Source organism: Rhinolophus sinicus, chromosome 18 (genome assembly GCF_057876585.1).
Source record: "Rhinolophus sinicus isolate RSI-liver-muscle chromosome 18, RSI-T2T, whole genome shotgun sequence".
Lineage (NCBI taxonomy): Eukaryota > Metazoa > Chordata > Mammalia > Chiroptera > Rhinolophidae > Rhinolophus > Rhinolophus sinicus.
Window position 1 is genome coordinate 24,483,112 of NC_142518.1, and position 25,409 is coordinate 24,508,520.

Consider the following 25,409-nt stretch of genomic DNA (forward strand, 5'->3'; position numbering starts at 1 on the left):
ATATATATATATATATATATATATATATATATATATATATATATATCCTCATCAGCCAAAGGTAACAAACACTAAATTTTGTTATTCATGAAAAATAAAACCTTCCTGATTTTACATATTTAGGAGAGTGGAAGAAAGCTAGTTCTTGTTTTGTAAGTTAGCGCTATTTGTTTTATAACTTGAGACTGCTGATTAGCTAACCTATAACTAAGATGACACAGAAAACACACTAAATGTAATATTCATATAAAGTAATTCTTTAGGATCTTAGATGATCAGGCAATATTCTCAATGATCGTTGTTTCTAATCCAAACTAGTGGTTTATGACTTAGATGAAAGTTTTGTTCTTCAGGGGATATATCAAACTGCCTTAAAATACAGGCTTGAATGAATTCCAATGTCTAAGACTCTAATACTCTACTTACATAACTCATTTAGAATATTATCAGAAGCAATCTTCATTTGAACTGCTTCCTTTTGAATATATGTGCATACTATACAGTGAGGCATACCTAAACATCAAGGGAATATTGCTGACATTCCAAAGTTGTATTCAAATCTTCAAAAGTCAATTATGATAATAAAATTGGTAATACAAAACATTCTGCTTTGCTTTTATTCTTAAAGGTAGAGGCTAAGTCAATTTTATTTGAAAACAGGCATATTAAAATCGAACAATACCTTTTTGTGTGTGTGTGGTGATAAACAATGCTCCAGATTCCTGAAGAGACCATTAGGGAAAATCTAATCCAACACTCATTGTTACTAAATGTATATATTTTTGCTTCAGTATTAGAAAAAATATATTAGTATGAATATGAACATATTTTTTAAAAAATTATCAGATGCCTGTCTATAAAATGAGAGGAAAAAAAATTTTTAAAGGGCATAAATCTATAAGAATAAAGAGATGTTAGCAATCAAGATGTTAGCAAATTTTGGGAAGAACTTCCTTGCTTTATGGCAGAAATAGGAGTCTCAAGCTCACTCAATATATTACCTCCCCTGGATCAGGAATCAAATGTTCCTCTATCAAGCTGTGGTTCTTTCTAATGTGGAATGATATTTAACAATGAACATATGAGTGCTAGTGTAATATTGTGATTTATAATAAGAAATATATATTTGGTCTTCCTCTGGTTTCTGGCTCACAGCTCCAAAAACCCTTGGAATTTTCAGTGATAAGAGCAATAAAGGTATCCTTCGTTATGTTAATGAAGCAACTTTTGGAAAGCACTTAGGTAACTTCAGGATTGGGGCTGGTTGCCACAAGGAACCAACCAGGAAAAGCACGGTGGAACTTTCAGTCCCACCCCAGACCTCAGGGAGGGGAGAGGGGCTGGAGAGGAAGTTCAATCACCAATGGTTAATGAGGTAATTAATCATATCTATGTATTGAATCCTCCATAAAAACCCAAAAGGAGGGGGTTCTGAGAGCTTCTGGATTGATGAACACGTAGAGATTTGGGGAAAGTAGAGTCCCTGGAGAGGGCATGGAAGCTCTGTGTCCTTACCCTGTGAGTCTCTTCCATCTGGCTGCTCCTGAGTTATATCCTTTAATAATAAACTGTGATCTAGTAAGTAAAATATTTCTCTGAGTTCTGTGAGCCGCTCTAGCAAATTAATAGAACACAAGGAGGGGGTTGTTGGAATCTCAGATCTTTAGCTGGTGGATCAGAAGCACAGGTAACAGCCTGGACTTGGCTTCTGAAACGGAGGAATAGCCTTGTAGGACTGAACACTTAACCTATGAGATCTGATCTGGTGCTCTCTGTGAGTAGCTCATGTCTGAATTGAGTTGAATTCTAGGATACACAGCTGGTGTCCAAGTATTGCTTTTTGGTGTGGGAAACTCTCCCCACAAAGCCTTCCCAGTTGACAGGAAGCATATTTTTCAGAAATACATTTCAGTAAACTGTTAGTTGCCATTGAAATTTTCAATTCAAACTTAATATTATGGAGTTTTTTTGACCCCCATAATTTAAATTATGATTTTGTATGTTTACTTTTATCTCCTATCTCTTCATGAATTTTTTTCCCGTTTTTTTCTGGTAATTTTTCTTGTTTATTTTTCTATATGAACTTTTGGTTCAGCTTGTGTAACTCCAGAAGAAAAGGTTGCTTGTATTGGAATGTCATTTAACTTACACATTAACTTGAAAACAATACTTTTATGATGTTAAGTCATGCTCTGCAGGAACAAGGTAGGTCTTTCCCTTTGATTTTCTTTTGCATCTTTTAGGAAAGTTTTAAACATAGGTTTTGAAAATTTCTTGTTAAATTTGTCTCTTGTTTTTGGAGTTGTAAACGGATGTCTGATCAATACTATCTTCCAGCTCATTATCATTTACATACATGAAGGCCATTGATTTTGCATGCTAATTTTGTATTCTGCTAATTAACTAAGTTATTTGTTTTTTAATGTTGTTTCTTTGACTTTTTAGGTAAACAATTACATCTGCAAATTGGGATATTGTTACCTCTTCTCTCAACTGTTTTGCCTTCAATCAGTTTATCTTGTCTGGTTGTGATGGCTAATACTTCTAACACAGTGTTAAACTGTAGCAGGATAGCTAGAGCATTCTTATACTTTTCCTGTTTTTAGCCAGAATGTATCAAATGTGTCTTCATTAAGTAGCATGTTCACATTTGGACTAAACTATATAATACACATTATAACATGTTAGCAGAAGTAGCCAATGATTGCCTTTTTTAAAATTAAATATTTTTTATTAGGCAAGAGTGTTTAACTATGGAATATTAGTGTCTTATACTTAAATGTAAACAAATTTACGATCACTAGATAATTTGAGAAATGACTTCGGAAAATGAAAGAGTTTCCCAAAATAAAACAAATCAAATAAAAAACAAATAAGAAAGAAGGAAAACAAGAGCAATTCAAGAAGCAGAAGAGAACTGTGGAAGAATTATAAAGAAAATCCACAGAAAGTAAGACAGATGTGACTGTGTTTTCTGAAACAAGATCAGGAGGCTATAAAAAAATGATCACAAAGGAAGAGTAGAATAAAAGATATTTTGACATAATATCAAAAAAAACCAAAAACCTCCCTTGAGCCTTTTTTCAGAAAGCTACTATTCTACTAAAAACAAGAGAGTAAACCAAGGAAGATGATGACACAAGATCTAGGACACTAGGGGTCAAATACAGAAGAGAAGTAGAGAGAGGTCTTTGCAGAGTAGCTGCATATCAGGGTCAAAAATAAGCATTCTAGAGGGTGACATGTATAACAACAGCCTTGAGTTCTTGTCTTAACCTTAACTCCTTGGACCTCTGACAAAGATAAGCATACTTTCTTCTTAATGCTCTCTGCCCTTCTTTGTCTTTTTCTCATTAACTTATATAGTAAATATTTTTGTTACCCAGTACTCCATTCATGGCTTGAGCTCTACGGGAGGTGCCCCATCTATTTCTCTAGTCACCAACCTAACACATTGTGTTTTCAAATGTGATTTTTTTTCTACACATTGCTTATTAAATCCATTCAATTCCCATACCCCATTAAGCAAAACATTATGTAACCAAAATCCATCAGCTCTCAAACCTCACTCAGCAAAATAAAAGCCTGTCAAACAAACACCAGCCTCAAGCATTCTTCTCAAAGGGATTCAATTCCTCTTGCCCTCACAAGAGTACAAACAATAATAACCAATACTAATTAAATGTTTACCATATGCTAGGTATAAGTCTATGTGCTTTGCATGCGGAAAATAGTTTAATCTTTTAAATAAATATTTGATGGGGAAGTTGGGGCTTAGAAGGTTTAGCGATTTACTCAAGTTTATATACAGTAAGTGCTGAATTGGGAATTAAAACTCAGGCTTCTGACTCCATTACTTGACCTCATACTGTTTTCCTGAATGCCTCAGAACCACATTCAACAAATTTTTTCAACATCGAAAACCAAAGTGATCAACAAACCCAAAACATGTCTCTCTCTTCTCTTTTCTCTCTTAGTTCTTATTCCAATTCATGGTATCTACATCTGTCTTATGTCCGGAGACAATAACTTGCACCCATCAGATTCATTCCTTGTCCCCCTTTTCCAATCATTAACCAAACCTTGTTGTTTCCGTGTATCCAACCAGGTCATCTCTATTTATATTATCCCGACCTTCTATCAGGACTTTGCCATCGCTTGGTGGGTTGGTTTAAGAAGCACTTGGAAATGTGGGTCTTGAACTCAGTGTTACAAATGCATTTTTGGACATGTACCTGTTGTATACTCAAAAATAATTTCCTGAATGCTCCCTAAGGTTAAAGCCCAATGTTACATCCTTGGTAGAGGTGATGTTTCAGGACATGAAAGAAGATGAAGGAGAAAGCATTGACAGAAGAAAGGACTGAGATAAAGGCCAGGATGACCAAACTTGTTTTCAATTCCCCTCTCCTTTTCTTATTTCCATCCATTCCCCAGCTGTATACTAGGGAGTATGCTCTAGGATAAGTATACAGTAATGACTGAGCCAAGGTTCAGACCCTCAAGGAGCTCAGTGAATAAATAGAAAGTACAGCATAGGGAATAGAGTCAATGGCATAGTAACAGCTATATACAATGTTAGAGGGGTAGTAGACTGGGAGGGGGGTTATCACTTTTGTGAGGGGTGTAAATGTCTATTACATTGTTTTGTACGCATGAAACAAATTTTAAAAAAAACTGAAAAAATAAAAGGTCAAACTAAAAACTAACTAACTAACTAAATAAATAAATAAAGTGGTTTAAGCAAAAAAGAAAAAGAAAAAATATAAACGTTAATTATAATGCAGTCAACATAGGTTCTACATAGTATATGTTATGAAGAAGGAAACTGTAGGTATATAAGCCTGTCTCTATTGATTTACAGCCATCGATCCTAGATCATAGGACAGGCAAAGATCAAGTTAACTCCAATACAAATGTACTGGATTTACACACACACACACTGACAGAAGTACTTTGTATCTTCTCTCATTTTTTTCTCAAAATTTAGATTGATTGATTGATGACCTTGAGGTTAATTTTAAGAGCTGAAAACAAATACTCTTTCCATGAAAATATACTAAAACTAAAATTCGTTTCCATAATTTCTCATGGGAAATTTACCTGTGCTTTCCCAACAAACCCTCTCCTTCAATAGACTTACTTATTCCAGTAAACAGACATCCCATCCTTCCTTATGTTCAAGCTACAATGGTTTTTTCCACTTCTTAATTTCTAGATCTAGTCCATCAACAAATCCTGTTATCTCTACTTTCAAGATATATCCAAAGTATGACCACCCCTCTCCAGATCCATGGCTACCAACCTAGTCCTAGCCGCACACACACCCAACCTGGATTACTACACTATCCTCTAGCCCAGCTCTCTACTTTTACCTTTACATCCTGCAGTATAACTGACATTGCTCCCTGACACTGCTTAAAATTCTCAGCCTCCTAATCCACCATAATAGAGAAATCAATGCCCTTACAATGCTCAATAAGGCCCTATCTGATTTGTCCCCCTAATACCACTTTGCCTGAAGTTCATACTACTCTCCCTCAAGTCACTCTACTCCAGCCACCCGGCTGTCACTTGAAAACACACTCCGTCTTCAGGACCTTTGTACATGTTCTCCCCCCACCTGGAATTTTCTTTTCCAATCATCTGCATGATTTATTCTCTTCCTTCAGGTTTCTTATAAGTCTCTTCAGAGAGGTCTTCCCAGGATCCACTATATAAAATAGCAACTCATGCTGGTTTTATTCTTCTCTTAGCACCTTTAGCATCTTTTCTTTTAGCACCCATCACTATCTGAAATTCTACATTCTAGTTACAGAGAGAGAAAACAAACTAGTTGACAATTAAACATAGAGAATGTCAAATCGTTTGCTAAATGTTTCCTTCCTTAGTTTAGCTCATCGATCTCACAAGGCCCTATGATTATAGGGACTTTTTCGCTTCACTCCCATGTTCAAAAACCTGGAGCAGCTAACAAGTAATAGGTACTCAATAAAAACTACATTAGTGAATGTTGACTTCATGTGTATTTTTTGTCAAGACACGCTTCCTTAAATATAAATTATTGTTTATGAAGGATAAAACTTAATGCATAGACATAGTATTCAAAATATTTGTTCTCTGACATAACAGCTTCAGGTAATTTTAATAACAGGACCAGTTCTCATAAAAAGTACCATCCCTAGACCACTCATTTTAAAAAGATTGTTTTTTTGGGAGCCAGGTGATCTAAAGCAAAGAAGAAACTATTTAGCAAACTCATCTATAATTTTCATTTGTTCATGTTAAATGACAGCTAATAGTAAACCAAGGGGTGACTTCACTCACATTTCTAATTAAGGGGTCTGTTTGTCTCATCCATCAGCTGGCCACAATTCCGCACAAGACAAAGTGATTGCTTATTTATTGATTACCATTTGTTTACTTTTATTGCTCCTTCTTTCTGCACACTGAATTGAGGTAGTGAAATTAAGGATTAAATTGTGATAAGATTAAGCGAAGGACTTTTTAAAATCAAACCATCTTCTGTGGTCTAAGAACTTTACAAATCTGCCCCTAGCTGCATCACAAGACAAGTTTTTACTGGTGGACTTATATTAACAGATTATGGTCAGATTTAATCTTAACTCTTTGTGTCCTGGCTATCATGATCATAATTTGACAGAGAATTATAGGAGGCCAAAGGAACCCTGGTAAGGTGAAAAACATAACTCCTTAACTCAAGCACTGCAGAATGCTAGTAAAATGAAACTCTTCTGCAGAAGTAAAATAAACAAAAAAAGGGGGATTGAAGAACACTGCACATTCACTGAAATTTTTTATTAGTTAGAAAAACATATTGTTGCCCATGAAATGGTTGCAGTGAAAGAAAACAAAAAGATACAGTCAGTATTACGCTTGGATGGGCTCTCTTTTCCAAACTTTGAGCTCAGTTCTATTGCTTTCTTTATCATTTATCTACTTATGGAACACATGATAACTAATTTAAGATTAGAGAATTAATTAAAGATTAGTTATCATAAGTAGGACATGCTTTATTTTAATTATTTGACATATATGAGATATTTGTGCCAATCAGGTGTATATTATGTCTGTGCCAATCAGATATATATTTTTAAAGCTTATAACATAAGAACACCATTATAAGATTTATATATATATATGATTGGTAGGTTTTGAGTCTTTTAACAAAGCCCAATGATGATATTACCAGGTATAGACCCCTCAAGATAGAGCCCAACTTCAATCAAGTATAGTGATTCTCAGCTGGAGAAAGGGAAAGACTATTCCCCACTGAGTGTTCGTTAAATTCCTAAATGAGTTCTCCTCAAACACTCCTACTACAAGCCTGATTAAATTACTGGCAGTAGTTCCCAAAGTGTGGTCCCTGGACCAGCAGCATCAGCATGATTCTTTTCTTCCAATTTTTTTTTTATTGGGGAATATTGGGGAATAGTGTGTCTCTTCAGGGCCCATCAGCTCCAAGTTACTGTCCCTCAATCCAGCTGCGGAGGGTGCAGCTCAACTGGCCCATGCGGGAATCAAACCAGCAACCCAGTTGTCCAGAGCTCACACTCCAGCCAACTGAACCATCCGGCCGCCCCACTATGATTCTTCACTGCCATATTAAAAAAACAAGAACACCTAACATGTAATAGGTGCATAGTAAATAATGTTAGTGAATGCAGACAATGAGTATTTCTGTCAAAACACGTTTCCTTGAATATAAATGATTGTTTATGAAGAATAAGGACTTAAGGCACAGACAGAATATTCATAATATTTATTCACTGCCTGACATAATAGCCGCAGGTAATTTTAACAATAGGAACATGTTCCAATTGGGAACTTGTTAGAAATCCAACTTCTTGGGCTCTTTCCCTAGATCTATGGAATCAGAAACTCTGGCTGTGGGTTCCAGCAATCTGTTTTAACAAGCCCTCTAGGTGAGTCCGATGCAGTGCGCTGATGAGTATGTGTGATATCAAACAACTCAACAAAAATGTAACCCACTTGCATTGTTATTTGAGACCCATGTCTATTCCTTAAGCATAAAGTGTAGGCTTCAGACTCAATTTTGCATAAAGGATTAGTAGTTAAAGGGTTGTCTAATTCCTCCAACATGGCCTATTTTTTTAGAACTTCACATTTTTTTGCCCAGAAGTTGACTATTAACATGATTAAACAAACAACTCAGGCCGGCCTGGTGGCTCAGGCGGTTGGAGGTCCGTGCTCCGAAGCTGAAGGATGCCAGTTCGATTCCCACATGGGCCAGTGCTAGATGCCTCAGATGGTTGGAGTGTGGGCTCTCAACCATAAGGTTGCCGGTTTGACTCCCGCAAGGGATGGTGGGCTGCGCCCCCTGCAACTAGCAATGACAACTGGACCTGGAGCTGAGCTGCGCCCTCCACAACTAAGACTGAAAGGACAACAACTTGACTTGGAAAAAGTCCTGGAAGTACACACTGTTCCCCAATAAAGTCCTGTTCTGATTCCCCAATAAAATCTTAAAAAAAAAACACACCAGAAAACAAAAACACACACACCACAACTCATTGTTGGCTAACTGGCCCCAACAACCATATCATTATTCAGGAATAGCACTGTGCTCCCTCTCAAAACCTCCATTCTCCGCTCACATGGATCTCCTTGGCTACGCCCCACCCAACAAGCCAAACTTCCTCAGTCATTGCACATTTCTGCATGCAATTCCTGTCGCCTTCATTTCACTTTAAAGCATCTTTGGATGGACAACCTCAGATTAAATGTCCCCATTTTTCAAAAGCTGTCGCCCTCTCCAAGCAATTAGTCATTCTTTCTTCTATGTTCCCATGGCACTTCTATTATATTAAAGGTCATGTTTTATTTTAATTATTTGTTCTACAATTGTTTCCTCTTTCAGATGATAATCTCCTAGAGACTTCTAGAGAGGAAAAACCATGTCGCATTGTGCCTGTGCAGTGTATAGTACTATGCCTGCCACATAGTTGGCACTCAATAGATATTTGTTAAATGTTGCAAGGTTATTTTAGCAACCATGTATCTCTGGTGGGATGGTGCTAGAATGTCAACTATTCTTCCCAAAATGAAAATAAATCACTAAAGTCAATATATGTTGTTTTGCTAGAAAGTTAGGTATGGCTCTAGGATAGAATAAATCAGATAACTAATGCATTTGCCTGTCAGCTACAGAGAATTACTTTTTTACTAGCAACAATCATGCTAATTGGTAAATATTTACATTTGCCAACTAAATATGCTTGCCAATGAGACTACTCCGTATTATGAAGGTATGGCAATCAACAATTCCAATAAGATAGTTCAGAACACAGTAACTTAAAAAGAAAAATATTACCTTCTATTATAAAACTAGCTAGAATTATTAAGAGCTCAGTAATGGTGGGTTGACAAAAACATATTCCTAAGAAAGATCTGCAATACAAACAATAAATTGTCTTTCATTGAAAACCATGAGGCCTATCACAATCCAATTTTCCTTTCACTAATTGAATGATATCCTTTGTTACTTGGGTGCTTTGCAAAGATTAGATTCAGGAAAACATTCAAGGGAATGGTTCTCAGTGGATTAAACCATTAGCATAATTATTTCAATTGCAAACAGAGACATCATTGTAAAAGTCATCTTCACATCTACTATAGATATTAAGTAGTCCACATGCCAATAAAGCGATTATTTTGCATTTCTCATAAAATTATTTAAAATAAATATTTTAAATCTCTTGCACACAATAATTTGTTTATGGTTGGTGGAAATAAAAAATATTAATAAATAAAAGTACTCACAATTTACATGATTATATTGAAAACTAGATTACTTTAGTCATCAAGTTCTAGCATGTAAAAAAAGTATTAACATTTAATGTCTCGGAAATCATTCAGAAAGAATTGATTAAAAATCGTTCTCAACAATGGTTGAAATTTGGGGTTATTAAACATTCAAAGGTAGGTTAAAGTCTCTACTGGTATTGCAAGCATTAAATACCTTCTATTCCACAAGTTTTTAATGTCCTCAAACCCTCTCTCTACTTCTCATGAACCTTATCAATTTTGTGACAAGTGTCCCAAGAAAAATGCAGCATTTGGTAGGTGGAATAATCATAAGAGTAACAGATGTGGAAATACCACAAGTTTTAGAGTCCACTTTCCAGGGTGCCAGCTTCATCTCATCCATTTACCTTGAGCAAGCCACCTAAGCTCTCATTTAGCTCATCTTGAACACTTAGCTCATGAGGTCATTGGAGCAACTAACCATAAAAATATCACTTGCAATAGCATTATTAATATGAGGATATACAGGAAAAAAAGTTTCTAATCTTTGCTACTTCTGCAATGAGGGTTTCTATAGTTGTCCATACCAATATTCATCTCTCCAAAACAATTGTACCAAACAATTCAAGTGTTACTAAAGCTTTATATGGTCTGCTTATTGTGATCCAGTGACATGGTTCACTGCCCTTCTTGGTCTCTAGTGATTTAATTCTTCCTGATACCAAACAGAATGGAAAAACAAGAAGCCAGAGGCATACTGGTCTGTTTATATCTCTGGTGAACCTTCCATGATACAATAACCTGCTTAATTACGTCTATTAAATCAGGCCCCTTGTAGAGTAGTGATACACAAATTTGTTAGTATATATAAATTTAGAACTGGCACAGAGGAAAGGTATATACATATTGTTACCTCTTTCACTGAAACAATGTTTTGTACCTATGTCCCAGTACCTTCCTTTTACATCATGAAACCATTTAATTAACTTTAAACATAACATGATTATTGAGTGTGTGTGTTTGTGTGTGCAAAGATTGGCATAAAGTGTATGCCATGATAATAAAACAAGTAAATGTTCTACTCTCCCTGTTCCATCCAAAGAAGGTAGCTCAAACCAAATTGTAGAAAGAAATGAGCAGGCATGCAGCGGAAAAATTATATAAATATGTAATTCCTTCAATTCAGAAAATATATTATACAATAATAAAAATGGCAATATTTTATGCTTTTACTATTTATAAAACTTTTTTAGGGTGGCCGGATGGCTCAGTTGGTTAGAGTGCCACCTGTCAACAACAAGGTTGCCGGTTCAATTCCCGCATGGGATGGTGGGCTGTGTCCCCTGCAACTAAGATTGAAAACAGTGACCGGACTTGGAGCTGAGCTGCGGCCTCCACGAGACTAAAGGACAATGACTGGGAGTTGATGGGCCCTGGAGAAACACACTGTTCCCCAATATTCCCCAATAAAATTAAAAAACAAAAAAACTGTTCTTAATACATGTTTTCTCACAAAGTGGACATGGACACAAGGAAAACAGGACTGGAAGCATTTGAATTGTATGTTTACCTTTCTTTTGAAAATGAATTAATAATTTTCCCTAAGGCTCCATGGTACAGAGCTGTGTAAAGCCTGATTAACCGACTCATAGTTTTAGTGTTAATTTGCATTATATCATGCTCATCATACTGGCTGAAGGTGAATTCTGATGAATTCTTGGGAAAAGTACGTTATATCAGTTAATTCTATCTCATGTTATTGTTATCTTGAGAGTTGGTCCTGGCTTTTTTATGTAAGAGCATATATGTCATGGGAATGAAGACACAAATTTATTATCATATCATGGGCTTTTTTGAAGTTCATACACATACCAATTACACATTTCTACTTCATTTAAGTCAAATGCAAAGTTGTTTACTGCTTTTGGAAGAATCAGACAGAAAAGTGTAGAGCGGGGATGGAAATAAAATAATTACTAAATACAGTATAAGATCAAAACCGTCATATAACTCATTGGGAGATAATTTAAATCTTCAATTGATGTAGTAGTAAAGTAAATATTTGTCCCCACAGATTGCTTTTTCTCTAACACAAACATCAAGCAAATTTTATGGCAAGATCATTTTTGGTCATAATTTCAAAAGTGTCAATGAACCTGTGTGAATGAACAAAATTCTCATTTGTGAATTATATTTGTAGTACAGTAAATTAAACGTATTTTTAGGATTATAAAATATCTATATATTATATGAGTAGAACATTTACCTTGAATTAATCTTTCCTAGCAATGGCTTCGTGTTTATGTGGAGATAAATAATGTTTGTTATCTTTAGAGAATAGATGTGATAAATCACATTCTAGTAGAAATTTTTAGAATTGGAGGTTAATAGAAGAGTTATTTTAAAAAAGAGATGCGGCCTATTTAAAATGGTACTGGGAATGTGAAAAATCAGTTGGATTTACTAAATAGGTATATGTGTCTTCAAATAACACTAAATGATAAGGCTATATTTAATCACATTTCTCCCTTAAAATAGCCCCTATGTAGCTTTACAAAATAACAAGTAACTACTTTGCGCTCTCTCTATACTTTACAAATATTATTTAAGTATGCTTGTGTATACCTCACTGATAAACATTTTAACTTATCATATCAATTTTTTATTGTTATATGTATGTGATTCTCTTTGCCTAATTTACCACACAGATAATTTTTCATTGCTTTTTCTCTTTTTAAAGTCTTCTTCAACGTTCTTTTCCATTCAGATTTTTTCCACTTTTCTTAAACTTAGGATATATTTAATTGTCTATACTACTGACCCAAATGCATTTATTATATTTATTTAGTGCAATAGTAACGATCATCACAAAACACACATTCCTGCCTTCAGTAGGTTCCCATTTTCTCAGTCTGGAATGTCTTGCTTTTTGACACTCCTTTCTTTAGAGTCTCTCAGTCAGTATAGCTTTCTTCATAATGGTTTCCTAATTAATTTCAGCCCAGGGTAATGACCACCCACAGCCCACTCAGTGCTACTCTATTTACCGTGTTTCCCCAAAAATAAGACCTAACTGGACAATCAGCTCTAATGTGTCTTTCGAAGCAAAAATTAATATAAGACCTGGTATTATAGTATAGTATAGTATAGTATATCATATCATATATCATATCATATCATATTATATTACATTACATTATACCCGGTCTTATATTACAGTAAAATAAGACCGGGTCTTACATTAATTTTTGCTTCGCAAGATGCATTAGAGCTGATTGTCCGGCTAGGTCTTATTTTCGGTGAAACACGGTAGCAATTATTCAATATCTTCCAAATGTGTAGGTTCCAAGTAGGGTTTCCAGGTGGAAATTCCCACCCGTTTTCAGGAATTTTTTTCACTTTCCTGTTCCCGAATCCTGAGAAAAGTTGGTCGGGAAATGGGGAAAATCGAACCCAGGTGGTTGGTAGTATTGGCCATCACTTTGCGGAAACGATTCATCATGGAGAACAGAAAACAGTTTATATCTCAGGGTTCGGGAACGGGAAAGGGAAAAAAAATTCCTGAGAATGAGTGGGAATTCCCTCCTGGAAACCCTAGTTGCAAGAGATCAGAAGATTCAACTTAAACAAATGTTGTGTCTCCTACAGGCCTAGAATTCTGCTGAATGCCATGTAGTGATGTGTCAAATGACATTATTTCACAGCTCTGTCTATCTTTTGGTATCACTGAGTGGCTTAAACTGGATAAATTAGTTTTCTCTTAATTCTCATTATCTTCAAAAGTGTATAATTTATTCATGTACCTGAAGTCTTGAGAAGGTAATATCAGATAACATGGAAAATATATTTTTCAGATTCCCTAAATGAAAAATCAACACACACACACACACACACAAATTTTATCTCTAAAAATTTTTCTTTGTCTTTATAAACATTTATTTATATTCCTGATACCTAGGATATTCCCAAATATGAAACTTTTATATTTGAAAGAACGGTCACTCTCCTGATTTAATTTTAATAGGTTTAGGGAGAACATTTATAAAATAAATGAAATAAGTGGGAGTTGAATTGGGGGAGGATACTTGAGAAGAAACAGTCAGTACCCTCATGCATGTGATTATTCCACAGCTTTTAAGATATGGGCAGTCATAAGAGTACGGGGAAAAATGCTCTAAGGCGGTGTCAACAATGCATTCACAGAAGATATCAAACTATGGTTTGTATATTAGCATGTGAGTTGTGGTAAATGTCTGAAAATGTCAGTGTATAGAGCAGTATAATCTATTTAGATTTGTGAAATGAGATTCACAGTGTTTGTCTTTGGTCATGTTTACACACCTTATTAAAATAATTCACTAGTTTAATTAAAAGATTCAGAGTATTATGTTACATTTACTATTAAAAAAACTCTTTATAATTTTGATTTGTCTATATATTTGTTTGAAGCTTATATCTATTGCTTATTTCAAAATTCCAAATATAAGACAATTTTAATGAGGCCATTAGATACAGCAATTAAACCCTATATATCCATTTGGTAAATATTCTGAGAATTATGAATTCCTATCCTAAATACTTGAATTTATTTTTCATTTGTGTGTGTGTGTTTTGTTTTGTTTTTTCCGGTTTGCTTGTTTGTTTGTTTTAAGGAGCGCACAGCTCACAGTGGCCCATGCAGATATCAAACTGGCAACCTTGGTGCTACTAGAACCACACTGTAAGCAACTGAGCTAATCGGCCTCCTCATTTGTGTTGTTATAACTTGTTCTTTTTAAATATTTGTACCCTCTTTAGTTCAAAACAGTTGAAATTTTAAAATATGTTCCTCCTTATGTTTATTGTTTAAAGCTCTCTAATAGCAATTTATTAATTATTAATTCAGTATGTAAATATAAATGAAATTTGATTAGTTCAAATTCAGTAGCTTTACTTCTTGCTAATATACTAAAGAGTACATGCCAAAATTCTGCTATCGACTGTCACAAAGAATGAATGATTGTTTAAAACCTTTTGTTTTACAGTAAGGGAAATCACATCTCCCAGTGGATTGTTTCGGATCTATTACCAAGACTTTTACAAAATGAGACAGACTCACGAGTAATTCACACATATTAAGAGCGCGAGGCATTGCATCAGGAATTTTTACACATAATAACTGTTTTAATCCTCAAAAAAACATGCAAAACAACCGTTATCACTATTTTACCACTCTTAAAGCCTTGAATATAGGGATCAAATTTTATGAGCTTTATATTACTATTATCTGGATTTATTAGGTAAGCACTCAATATATATGTGTACAAACATACTGATGGAAAGATGAGGAAATTGACTCACAAAGCATTTGGTTTGCCCAAATCCATAATTATTAAATGTAAACCCAAGCCTTTCTCACTTTGAAGTTTACACAAACCTCCTTATATTGTATACCTATTGCCAGTTTTCAAGGTAAGATATTTTACTGTGTTAACACATTGTTTGTGGGAAACGAGTAAACTCGTCATATCGCCTCTAGTTGGAACCGGCAAAAATTTTGCAAAGTAAATAAATAGAGACCTCTTTTTAAACTAAAACACTGAAAGTTTCATAGAAAAATATCAAATAGATCGAAAGATATGAATATTTTACGGAAAGTCTAATTTTAGTGAGAAAATGTCAAAAAACCCCGCCTTACGACGCGATTTGGCGGGAAAACGCCCACTTACAAAGTTAATATATAATTATCTAGAATCATGTTATGGATCATGAGTTGAGTTCCATTTGCAAAATAAATATCATTAAGAGTATGGATTGATGTCTGCAGAAAAAGAGGATAAACTTACCATCTTAAATTATTTGACACATGCTCTAAGTGATAGGAGCCAAATAGGCCCAAAGCAGTTACATCAGTTTTTCTCAAACTTGATAAAGACCAAGAAAGATAAACAAAACGATCCTTTCAGAACAATAAAAATCCCTTATATCTTGTAATCTGTGACAAATACTAGCTACTAGATGGAAGACTGCTGTTATAATCCTCTGATGACGGATGTCATTAAAGAAACTCACATTATCAAGAAGAACCAAAGATATATTTTGTCAACTTACAAAATGTCTCTTTACCATATATTCTGCTGTTTCCTCCTTAATTAAAAGTCAACATAATATCCCCAGATTTACACAGCAAAAATAAAACGACATTATGAGAAAAACAATATGGACATTTAAATTACACAGGCACGCAGTTCATTTTGAAAATTCAGCAACTTACATTACACCTTAAAAAGAAGTAACAAAATCTCCTTACCTTAGAAAATTGTGCATTTATCCATTTTGTGAAAGTTTTCTTTTGAACATCTTCTCTTTCATCTACAATGGAAAATAAAAGAAGAATAAGAGTTAACAAGTAATTCAAATATCATTCATATTTTACAATGTAAATAACTTATTATACATTAGTTTATTTTTAATATATCATTAAGTTCATTGATAAATGAAATTAAACATGAGTGATATTGGCACTAGATATCCAAACCCATATAAAATCTGAAAAATAATTGATATGTTCAATTTCACAGTCATTCAAATATTATATGAAAGCATTACTGAAAAAGAGTCTCATCCAAATAAATGAAATATTATTTATTCCCCTATAATGAGTAGATACTATGGTATAATCGAAAGAACCTATTAGCTGTCATTTCTTCTGAAAAACTACTCCTGAGCCTTTCTCTTAACCCCCACCCCCAATCAGTACAGAAATGAGTTTTTCCTCTTTTGTGATACCTACACACTCTAAACTGGGGCCCTAGCATAGTCCCCTCCCATTACAGAAGAGGTTTCCTAATAATCAGCAGCATAACTTACTTATCTTTGCAACCCAGAACCTAACACTGGAGAAATTAATAGCTCAGCAAATATTTGATCAATAAATTTGTCAATGCTTTGGAGGAGGGGGACCTTACAACTCCAATATTTTTAGTACCACTTTTCATCTAAAAGTCAGGAAATTTCTAATTAAAATGCAAATGATACTCTTCATGGATTACATATAAATATTCAAGGGGAAAATCCCCAAGGACTTCTTATACCAAGAGATTAGGGTGGAAAATTATTAAGAAACAGCTTCACATAAGTCATACTTCTAAAAATGATCTCTTTGTTTCCTAAGCTGGAAATTAGTATTGAGTCAAATGGACAGCAAAAATCATCAATCTTAATCTATTAAAATGCTTTTTTGAAGCCAAAGCCTATCGTTGAATTACTGTAAATGTAATCATGTTAGTCAATGTTCAATAAATGAGTGCATGTGAGAAAGATTTAAAATGGATAGATTTCACATTTTATTTACATGGGTCAAAAGAACCCTTATCGAAATGCCCTGACAAAAAAGCCTATTTGCTTTTATATTATTTTTCAGTAATAAATCTCCATTGCTTCTCCTAAAAACAGATGACATAAAGAATCACTTTCCCATGACAAATGTATCCATGCACTAAGAATATCTGTTTATTTTTAAAGCACATTATTAATCCTTAAGTAGATATGCTTAAGCAATGTAAGAGAACAGTGGATAAATAATAAACTTAAAACTGTTTTCATAGATGAGAAAATTTTATTTAGCACCACAAAATACTTTCTTCTTATTTAATAGTGTTACTCTCACAAGTTACTGTGTATGTGGTAAAATATCAGCATTATCCACACAGTATAGGATAAACCATAGCTACAATATGGAAGTCTTTTCTTTGTTGACAAGTGTGAATAAATAAAAATAGATTGCTTTGAAACCTAATAAAAATAAACAGAACATTTCAAATGGTCAAAATTTAACCATTCTCACTGACTTGCTGTAGAAAGACTGGTCTGTAAGTCTATTGCTCAATGGTGCGCGCGTGCGTGTATCTAGAGTTGTGCTATCGATCAGGAGTTGAGTACCATTTGCAAAATAAATAAATGTTAATGACCTTCTTTGCAATTCCACTTATTTTTTCCTACATGTGCATGCATATCCTATCTGTCAGACATGGGAGATTAAATGAGTCATTTGAAAGCATTCATTTAAGGGTTTTTCAAACGTATCCAGTCATCTTCACCAAAAGCTGAGTAGGAGGACATTTGAAGAGATTTGTTCCAGATGCTTTTAAGTGAAAAGTGGGAAGTAAAGCAATATTTTTATTGTTTTCAATTATATGTGCAAAGAGTAATTTTTAGATAGGCCTTGAAGGCAGGAGAAAAACCTTGACATTATGTGCAAAATATTATGTATCTGCTGTGTAAATAGCACTGAATATGAGCTTCATCATATAAACATCTTCACTAGATGTTCTCTCTTACTTCTGCTCTTAATATAAGAAAAATGCACTTTGAATTACTTGCTAATGTTTTATTTTGGTATAGTAACGTTTATTTTCTTTAACATGATATAACTAATTTTATTATTATAAAATATATAAAATGTGATAGCGCCTTACTGTTCACAAAGCTGTTTTACATATGTCATCTCAATCCACATGTAATTTACCATTTTATAGATGAAAAGAATACAAGTTCAGAAGGAGTAAAGCTAGTAAGTGACAGATATGAACCTGACAAAGATTATTTGAATAAAAAAGTCCATGGCTTTTCACATTGATCAGTTTATATTATAATTGCATAGATAATATGGAATGTCATAAGATAATCAGAGTCACAAAAGCTGAACATATCAACACAAATACAAAATACCATGAATCCAGAGACTCTATTTTGAACAATCCATGTATGTTGTAATCTATATGCCTGATCTCCTGGAATTTCACAAGGCCCAACCTTCATGTCTGCATGCATTTATCCAGAATTGAAAACTGAACCTTCCTCATAATGCTGGACGATTTGTTTGTTAATATTTTAAACAACAATGCTCCTTATATTTAGTAACTGAAATTTACTGTTTCGGTTTTCTCATATAGTAAATATTTTAACATTTAAAAATCACCCAAAAGTTTTGTGTCTGCACATTACAATCCCCATAAACATGTACTTTACATAGCCACGATAATATTCTGTCTTTTTTCGTTTATTTTACCATAAATATCATATGGGCTGCCCTTTCCTTTTGTTGGTTATTGGAGATTCTACCATGATGAAGATCATCACGCCTTCTCTTTCAGCGTCTGATATATAGCATAATTGCCTTAGGATAAATTATTGGGTCAATGTTATGAAAACTTTTATGGCTTTTACTATATATTGTCATATTGCTTTTCCAATGGTCATACCAACTTTCAGTGCTACCAAAAAAAAAATAAAGTTATGCTGTTGATAGGAGTATTTGCTGCTTTTGCTTTGAAAGTGATTGCTGCTTTATTAGATATAAGGCGATAGCTGACGTTTGGTTTTAATTGAATCTGTTTGATTACTAATGAAGTAGAACATTTCCTACATTTACTTATTCTGCATATTTCTACTTTTGTCGAAATACGTGTTTAGGTTCTTTGCTCATGTATTTATTGAGCACTTGTTATTTTAAAATTAATTGGAATGAGATAATAAATCAGTAGTTCTTAAATATTTCAAGTTGTAGACTCCATTTAATTGTCTGATAAAATAGTGATCCTTTTCTACAGAAAAAAAATGCCTCTACAGATGTATTTATATACAGCTTCATGGGGTTCACTGACCTCCCTGCTGAAGAGTCCTATGACCATGAAATCTAAGTTAAGAATCCTACTGTAAATTAAGGCACTTCCTTTTAGTCAGTGGATGAATATGGGTTCCCAAGTGGTCATATTCCTTTTAATTTTCATTTTATTTTTATTGTGCTAACATTTTTACATATTTGAATCTATCCATTTCCATCAGTATTTCTCATATTACTTAAAAGTTGATTTTAAGCATGATCAGTTACATATCCATAGTTAATCTAAAGCTGATATACATACACATATACAAATTGTTATAGTTTATAGAAACTATTCCGATCCTTTAATAAAATATGTTACTGTAGACGCACAGTTGATAGTAAGATATATTAATGTGAAATCAGCAACAAAGAGAATGACGAAAGAATAAACTGAAATCTGCTTTACTAGGAAGTGATTATCTATATACTCCCGTTTAGTCATTTCAAGGAGCACATATTCTATTTCATTTTCTCTAGGGTTTGTTTATAACTGATTTTCTTTTACTAATAAAAATATGCCTGGGTATATTAATGGGAGAAGCAGGGAAGAAAGTCTCTCTTGAAAAATTTACTGGAAAACTGTTCCCTGGAGATATCAAAGAGTGAAGAACTACTGCTTCATACATTGGAAAAAGTGACAAACATTTTATTTTATTCTCTCTATGGAGAAAACCAATGTAAAATTAGTTTTATACCATGACATAAAAATTGTATTTCATCTCTGAATTAACCCTTTCTAATAAAGTCATTTTTTATTCAATAAATCTGGCCCTTCCCCCTTCATATTTTCTAGGATTAATGCAATGGCCTGTGGCACTATCATTAACTTTTATATTCCTAAGACCCTCATCCTCCTATAAATGTGGGATAATTGTGATATTCATGATTCACCAGAGTGAGTTACTACACAAAAGTGACATTGGGCAAACTGAAAACATTAAATCAGGGTAACTGGCTTCCACCCTCAGTGCAGAACTTATTAGCATTGTGGCCTTAAAATCACCAGGCTTCACTCTCTTTATCTGTGAAATGAGGGCATTACATTTTAACTGGTGGGGCTGTCATGAAATTGTTTATTTATGCAATAATTTATAGACTTATTTATGTAATGCTTAGTTTGTGCTGATCCTGCACTAGTTACTGAAAAGATAAACAAGACTCTGTCTTCACTAAAGTTCACAGCTTAGTAGAAAATAGATATATTACAGATAAACATTAAATATATTATACAAGGATGCATATATTCACAGGAAGACAGAGAAAGGATATGTAGCCACATGGATGTTAGGAAAGATATTTTCTTGAAGGTGATAGCTAGGCTTTGTCTAAAGGATGAGCAAAAATAAGGAAAGAAAAAGGTGCAAAGGGAAAAATGAATCTTTTTGAGGAGATAGCAAGGGTAAAGGCAGGGAGATAAGAAACCAAAAGAGCATGCTCTTCATTATGAGTAATTCAATTTTGTTGCCCTCTAAAATGTCAAGAAGGGAGTAGTATGGGATGAAATTATAAAGGGAGTTGGGAGTGAAATCATGAAGAGTCTGCATGATATGACTGCTTATATGCTATTTGATGAGGCACTGTGAGTGAAAGCATTTAAAAACTGAAAAAACAACAACAATCCAGTTATACGAACGCCAAGAATTATCTTCATGACACAGGGCAGTTCATCATAATAGGTATAAGAAAAACATTTTTAGAAATGATATTTCCTTGGGTGCTAGTTAATATGTTAATTGAAGAGCCTTATCACTTATGTGACCCGGAAAATATATGTTTAGAAGGAAATATTAAAGTTGACAGCAGTTCAAAAATACACATAGTAAAGAAATACAAGGGGATATGAGTTTATTTCACTTCAAAAGAGGACTGTTAAGTAATATGGAAGAGCAGCTAGGGTCATTTTATTCTCTGCTTCCACCAAAAATGAGAAGAAAGGAAATTAGAAACATGGAAGATTAATGGTAAACATCAGATAAGGTTATGTGATACTCTGGAACATTACAAAGAAAGGCCCAAAACTCAGAATTTTTTTTAGAAAATGGATTTACCATGTTATTAATGCTACAAAAGAGCAATGCAAAGTGGATGAGAGTAGAAAGAAAAATGGCATGAAAAATGCTTTACATTAAATCTGAGTAATAGCTTTTAATCATAGGATTATAGACCGCTAGGGCTGAAGGTGACATTCACGGTCATTTTATAATGAGGAGGTCTAAAATAATTAAATTACTAGACAAAGAAGAGAAAAACAGTGTCAAAGAGGATTCCTTATTTCCCACTCCGTCTGCAATCAATGTAATGCAGTTTTCACTGCTCATTATCCTACAAAAGTTTTTCTTAATAACATCACCTGTATCCTGCCTAATTTCCAAGACAGTGACTGTCTGGATTATAATTATATTCCTAGCACTTAGCATAGAATGGTAGTGCTCAATAAAGGTATTTTAAGTTAATGAAGACCAAATTTCCTTTTCAGACATCTTCTCACTTTTCCTCTCTGCGTATATTAATTCCATTACCTGTGATAGGGAGAATAACGGTCTTCCAAAGATGTCCATGTCCTAATTCCTGAATCAGGGAATAAGTTTTGTTAAAAACTATTTGTTTTAAAATAAGTTAAATTTAAATTGTTTTAAAACTCGATGTATGGCAAAGAGAATTAAGGTTGCAGATGGAATTTGATTTGCTAATCAGCTAATTTTTGATAGGGAGATTATCCTGGGTTATCCAGATGGGTCCAGTGTAATTAAAAGGGTCCTTAAAGGGAAAAGAGGGCAACATAAGGAGAAGACAGTAATATGAGAAGGACTTGGTCCAATGTTGCCGGTTTTGAAGATGGAAGAAGAGAGCCATGAGCCAAAGATTGTGGGCAGCCTCCAGAAAATGGAAAAGACAAGGAAACAGATTCTCCCCTGAAGCCTCCAGAAGGCACACAGGTCTACTGGTCCCTTAATTTTAGCCCAATGGGGCCAATTTTGTACTTCTGAACCAAAGAACTGTTAGGTGATAAATTTGTGTCATTCTAAACTGCTAAATTTGTGATAATTTTTATAGCATCAATAAGAAACTAATACATAACCAACCTTTCCTCTTTAAGGCTCTTAAGAGACAAACACATACAGGTACCTACTAGATTGTAGAAATATAACTATGTAAAAGAGAAAGTTCCTACTCTTTTGTCCTTATAGCATAGTGAGAGACACATACACTAAGAAAAGAATAGATAGTAAATCTACAGATAAATTTCCTGATAAAGAAAATACAGAGTGTTTTCATCAGCATCTAGGAAGGAAACTACCTTGAAAAATCTAGTGCTTCCTTGCTGAAGTGACATCTCAGCTGAGTTCTGAAAGTTAATCAAAAGTATAGGAGCAGACAAACTGGAAAAGAACTCCAGACAATGAAAGAAGAAGGTGTAACTATGAGGATGTGAGAGGAAGAGCATGGTCCTTTCAAGGAACCAGAGAAGGAGGAGCAGGATGAAAGTGGCAAAGAAAAATCTAGAAAAAAGAGAAATAATTATCAGCCAAATCATGAAGAGCCTTAAACTTTAGCCAGAAGGCAGTTAGAAACCAGAGCAGAATTTTAAGTAGGGGAAGGGCACTATAGATTTGTATTATAGAAATGAATTTCACATTATGGAGAATATAAGAGGTTAGACTGGAAACAAGAAGAACAATTAGCTGATTATAACTCTAAGCCATATGAGAAGGGATGATGGCCTAGACTGGTGAACAGCAGTGAGACTAGAGAGAGGTATATACAGGCAAGCTATATTTAATAGGTATTACTGATAAGAATTAGTTATTCATTAAATGTGGAGGCAGGGGATTTGGGAGAGGTACAGCCGATGACATTACTCACATTGGAGTCTAGAGATCCCAGGAAAAAGAATGCCTGGGTCTGTATATATAACAAGAGTATGGGAAGAATTGGGACATACTGAGTTTTGAGACAAGTAGGAGAATATGTGTAGTATGCAGTTGGACATACAATCCTGAAGCTCAAGAGACAAATCTGAGCTGAAAATGAAGATTTAGGAGATACGAGCCAAGTGGCACGGAGTAACCGAAGCCCCTATAGTGAATGACCTTAGGAAGTGCGCACAAACTTTCTGATCTTCTGAAATATCACTGTCTCCTGGTTCTCCAACACAAAGGCTGTCTCCTAATCTGTTTCACTGATTTATTTGCCATTCACCCTGGAAATATTGGCATTCTCACAGGGTCCTATATATTGTTCACCTCTTCTTTTTTTGGTCTACTATGTTAATTCTTCTTAAGCAAACTGACTCCCTCCTCCACCCTAACCACCACATATATTTATATTGATGATACCGAAATCGATATTTTTCATCTTGATCAATGTCCTGTGTTTCATTCATACTGACAGAGCTGGCTCTAGTTAATACCTCCACCTACATGTCCTGCAGATACCTTAACTATGTCATTCATCTTCCCAAATAAATTCACGTACTCTACTCCTCCTGTCAATTAATGGCATCATGATTCATCTGGTAACCAAATAAGTAACTCTTGAGTCATTATTCAAGTTTGAGAAATGTTCAAATGTTGGATTTTTGCAATCACCCTCCTGTCCTTGGCACAACTAATCAATCAATTCTTCTGATATATACATACACTTTAGCATTTTTCAAACTGCATCATTATTATATGGATGTTTACACACACGCACACACACACCCATTACTCTCTTCTGTAATGCAGCCCATATACTACCCATCACCCTCTATATGTGACCACACTTAGATGGAAAGACAATTATGTCTCTGTAACTCCTGGCACCCAATATGGTATAGTCAAGCAGAAATAGGTACCTAATAAAAGTTGGTTGAGTAAATCAAATGAGTAACCAATATGACAATTAAATCTGAGATCAAATGAGTCCTAGGCCAATGCTTTTTCCCTCTACTTCACCATACTGCTCAAATTGCTTTGTTAATTATAAGCCTTCTGTTTTAATCACCAATTCATTTCCAAAAAATCTATTGAGAACCCATCAGGTATTAAATCACTTTTCCATATCTTCTCCCAAAATTTGGCCTTGGGACGAAAGTATATCTTTTCATCACTATATAGAATTTAAAAATGAGGATAAAGAATATTTCTTGCAAAAAAATCTGCCTTGATTCTTCTGGGTAAATTACATTATGGAAGATGATGAAATCGCCCTTTATTTCATCCTACATGATTATCGTGGCTCCTAACACAATGTAAAATGCTACCATGACCTGTCTGACCCTTTAGCTCCCCTGTAAATATTGCTTCTTTCTCATGTAGGTCAATTGCCTTTTATTGTAGGGAGTTGATAGACCCCAAAAATAATCTGAACAGCTGTGTCAGCTCATATTGAATAAAAGTTCTCTCCCACCCCCTGCCACTTAATCATAATAATTTATGCTATATTAGCAAAATGGAGTTACGGCCAGAACCTTACATAATCACATAATTGCATATTAATAAAAACAATCATTAACACCACATATATTGAAAACACAATCCAAGAATTATAGAAATATTTTTATGTATGGTTATAGAAGTTACCATGAAATAAAGCATAACAACAATGAAACAGAAGTATCATATAAAAATAGAAGAGAAGTCAGAATTCCAAGAGTGTGAGAAAAGGCACTCAGTGGCATGAGTAGGAAAACAGAGTGCCATGTGGTAGATGGTACAAATTATTCATTCTGTTCCTTTCAAATTTTATTCAGCTACTAAGAATATGTATCAGATACAGTCTAGGCCAGTAATTAAACACATTCACTTCAGCATCAAATAGCTTGGGTTCATACCCCAGGTCCACTTCTCACTAGCTCTATGACCTTAGACGAGTTACTTAACCTCTCTGTGTCTCATTGTGTCCATGTGTATCATAGAACTAACAGTGGTACTGGATTGTGAAGACTGAATGTGACAGACATATGATATGTATTGATACTGAAAAGATTAAA

The 25,409-nt window shown here is 34.3% G+C and overlaps 1 protein-coding gene across 8 annotated transcripts in view; it reads right to left on the reverse strand.

Moving 5' to 3' along the window:
• DMD (dystrophin) overlaps nucleotides 1–25,409 on the reverse strand; it is a 2,122,179-nt gene that overhangs the window by 1,813,605 nt on the left and 283,165 nt on the right. For all 8 annotated transcript variants that reach the window (XM_074323910.2, XM_074323908.2, XM_074323912.2 and 5 more), the window contains exon 2: nucleotides 16,079–16,140. In XM_074323910.2, the coding sequence (XP_074180011.2) occupies nucleotides 16,079–16,140 (62 nt within the window). The remainder of the gene's footprint in view (nucleotides 1–16,078; nucleotides 16,141–25,409) is intronic.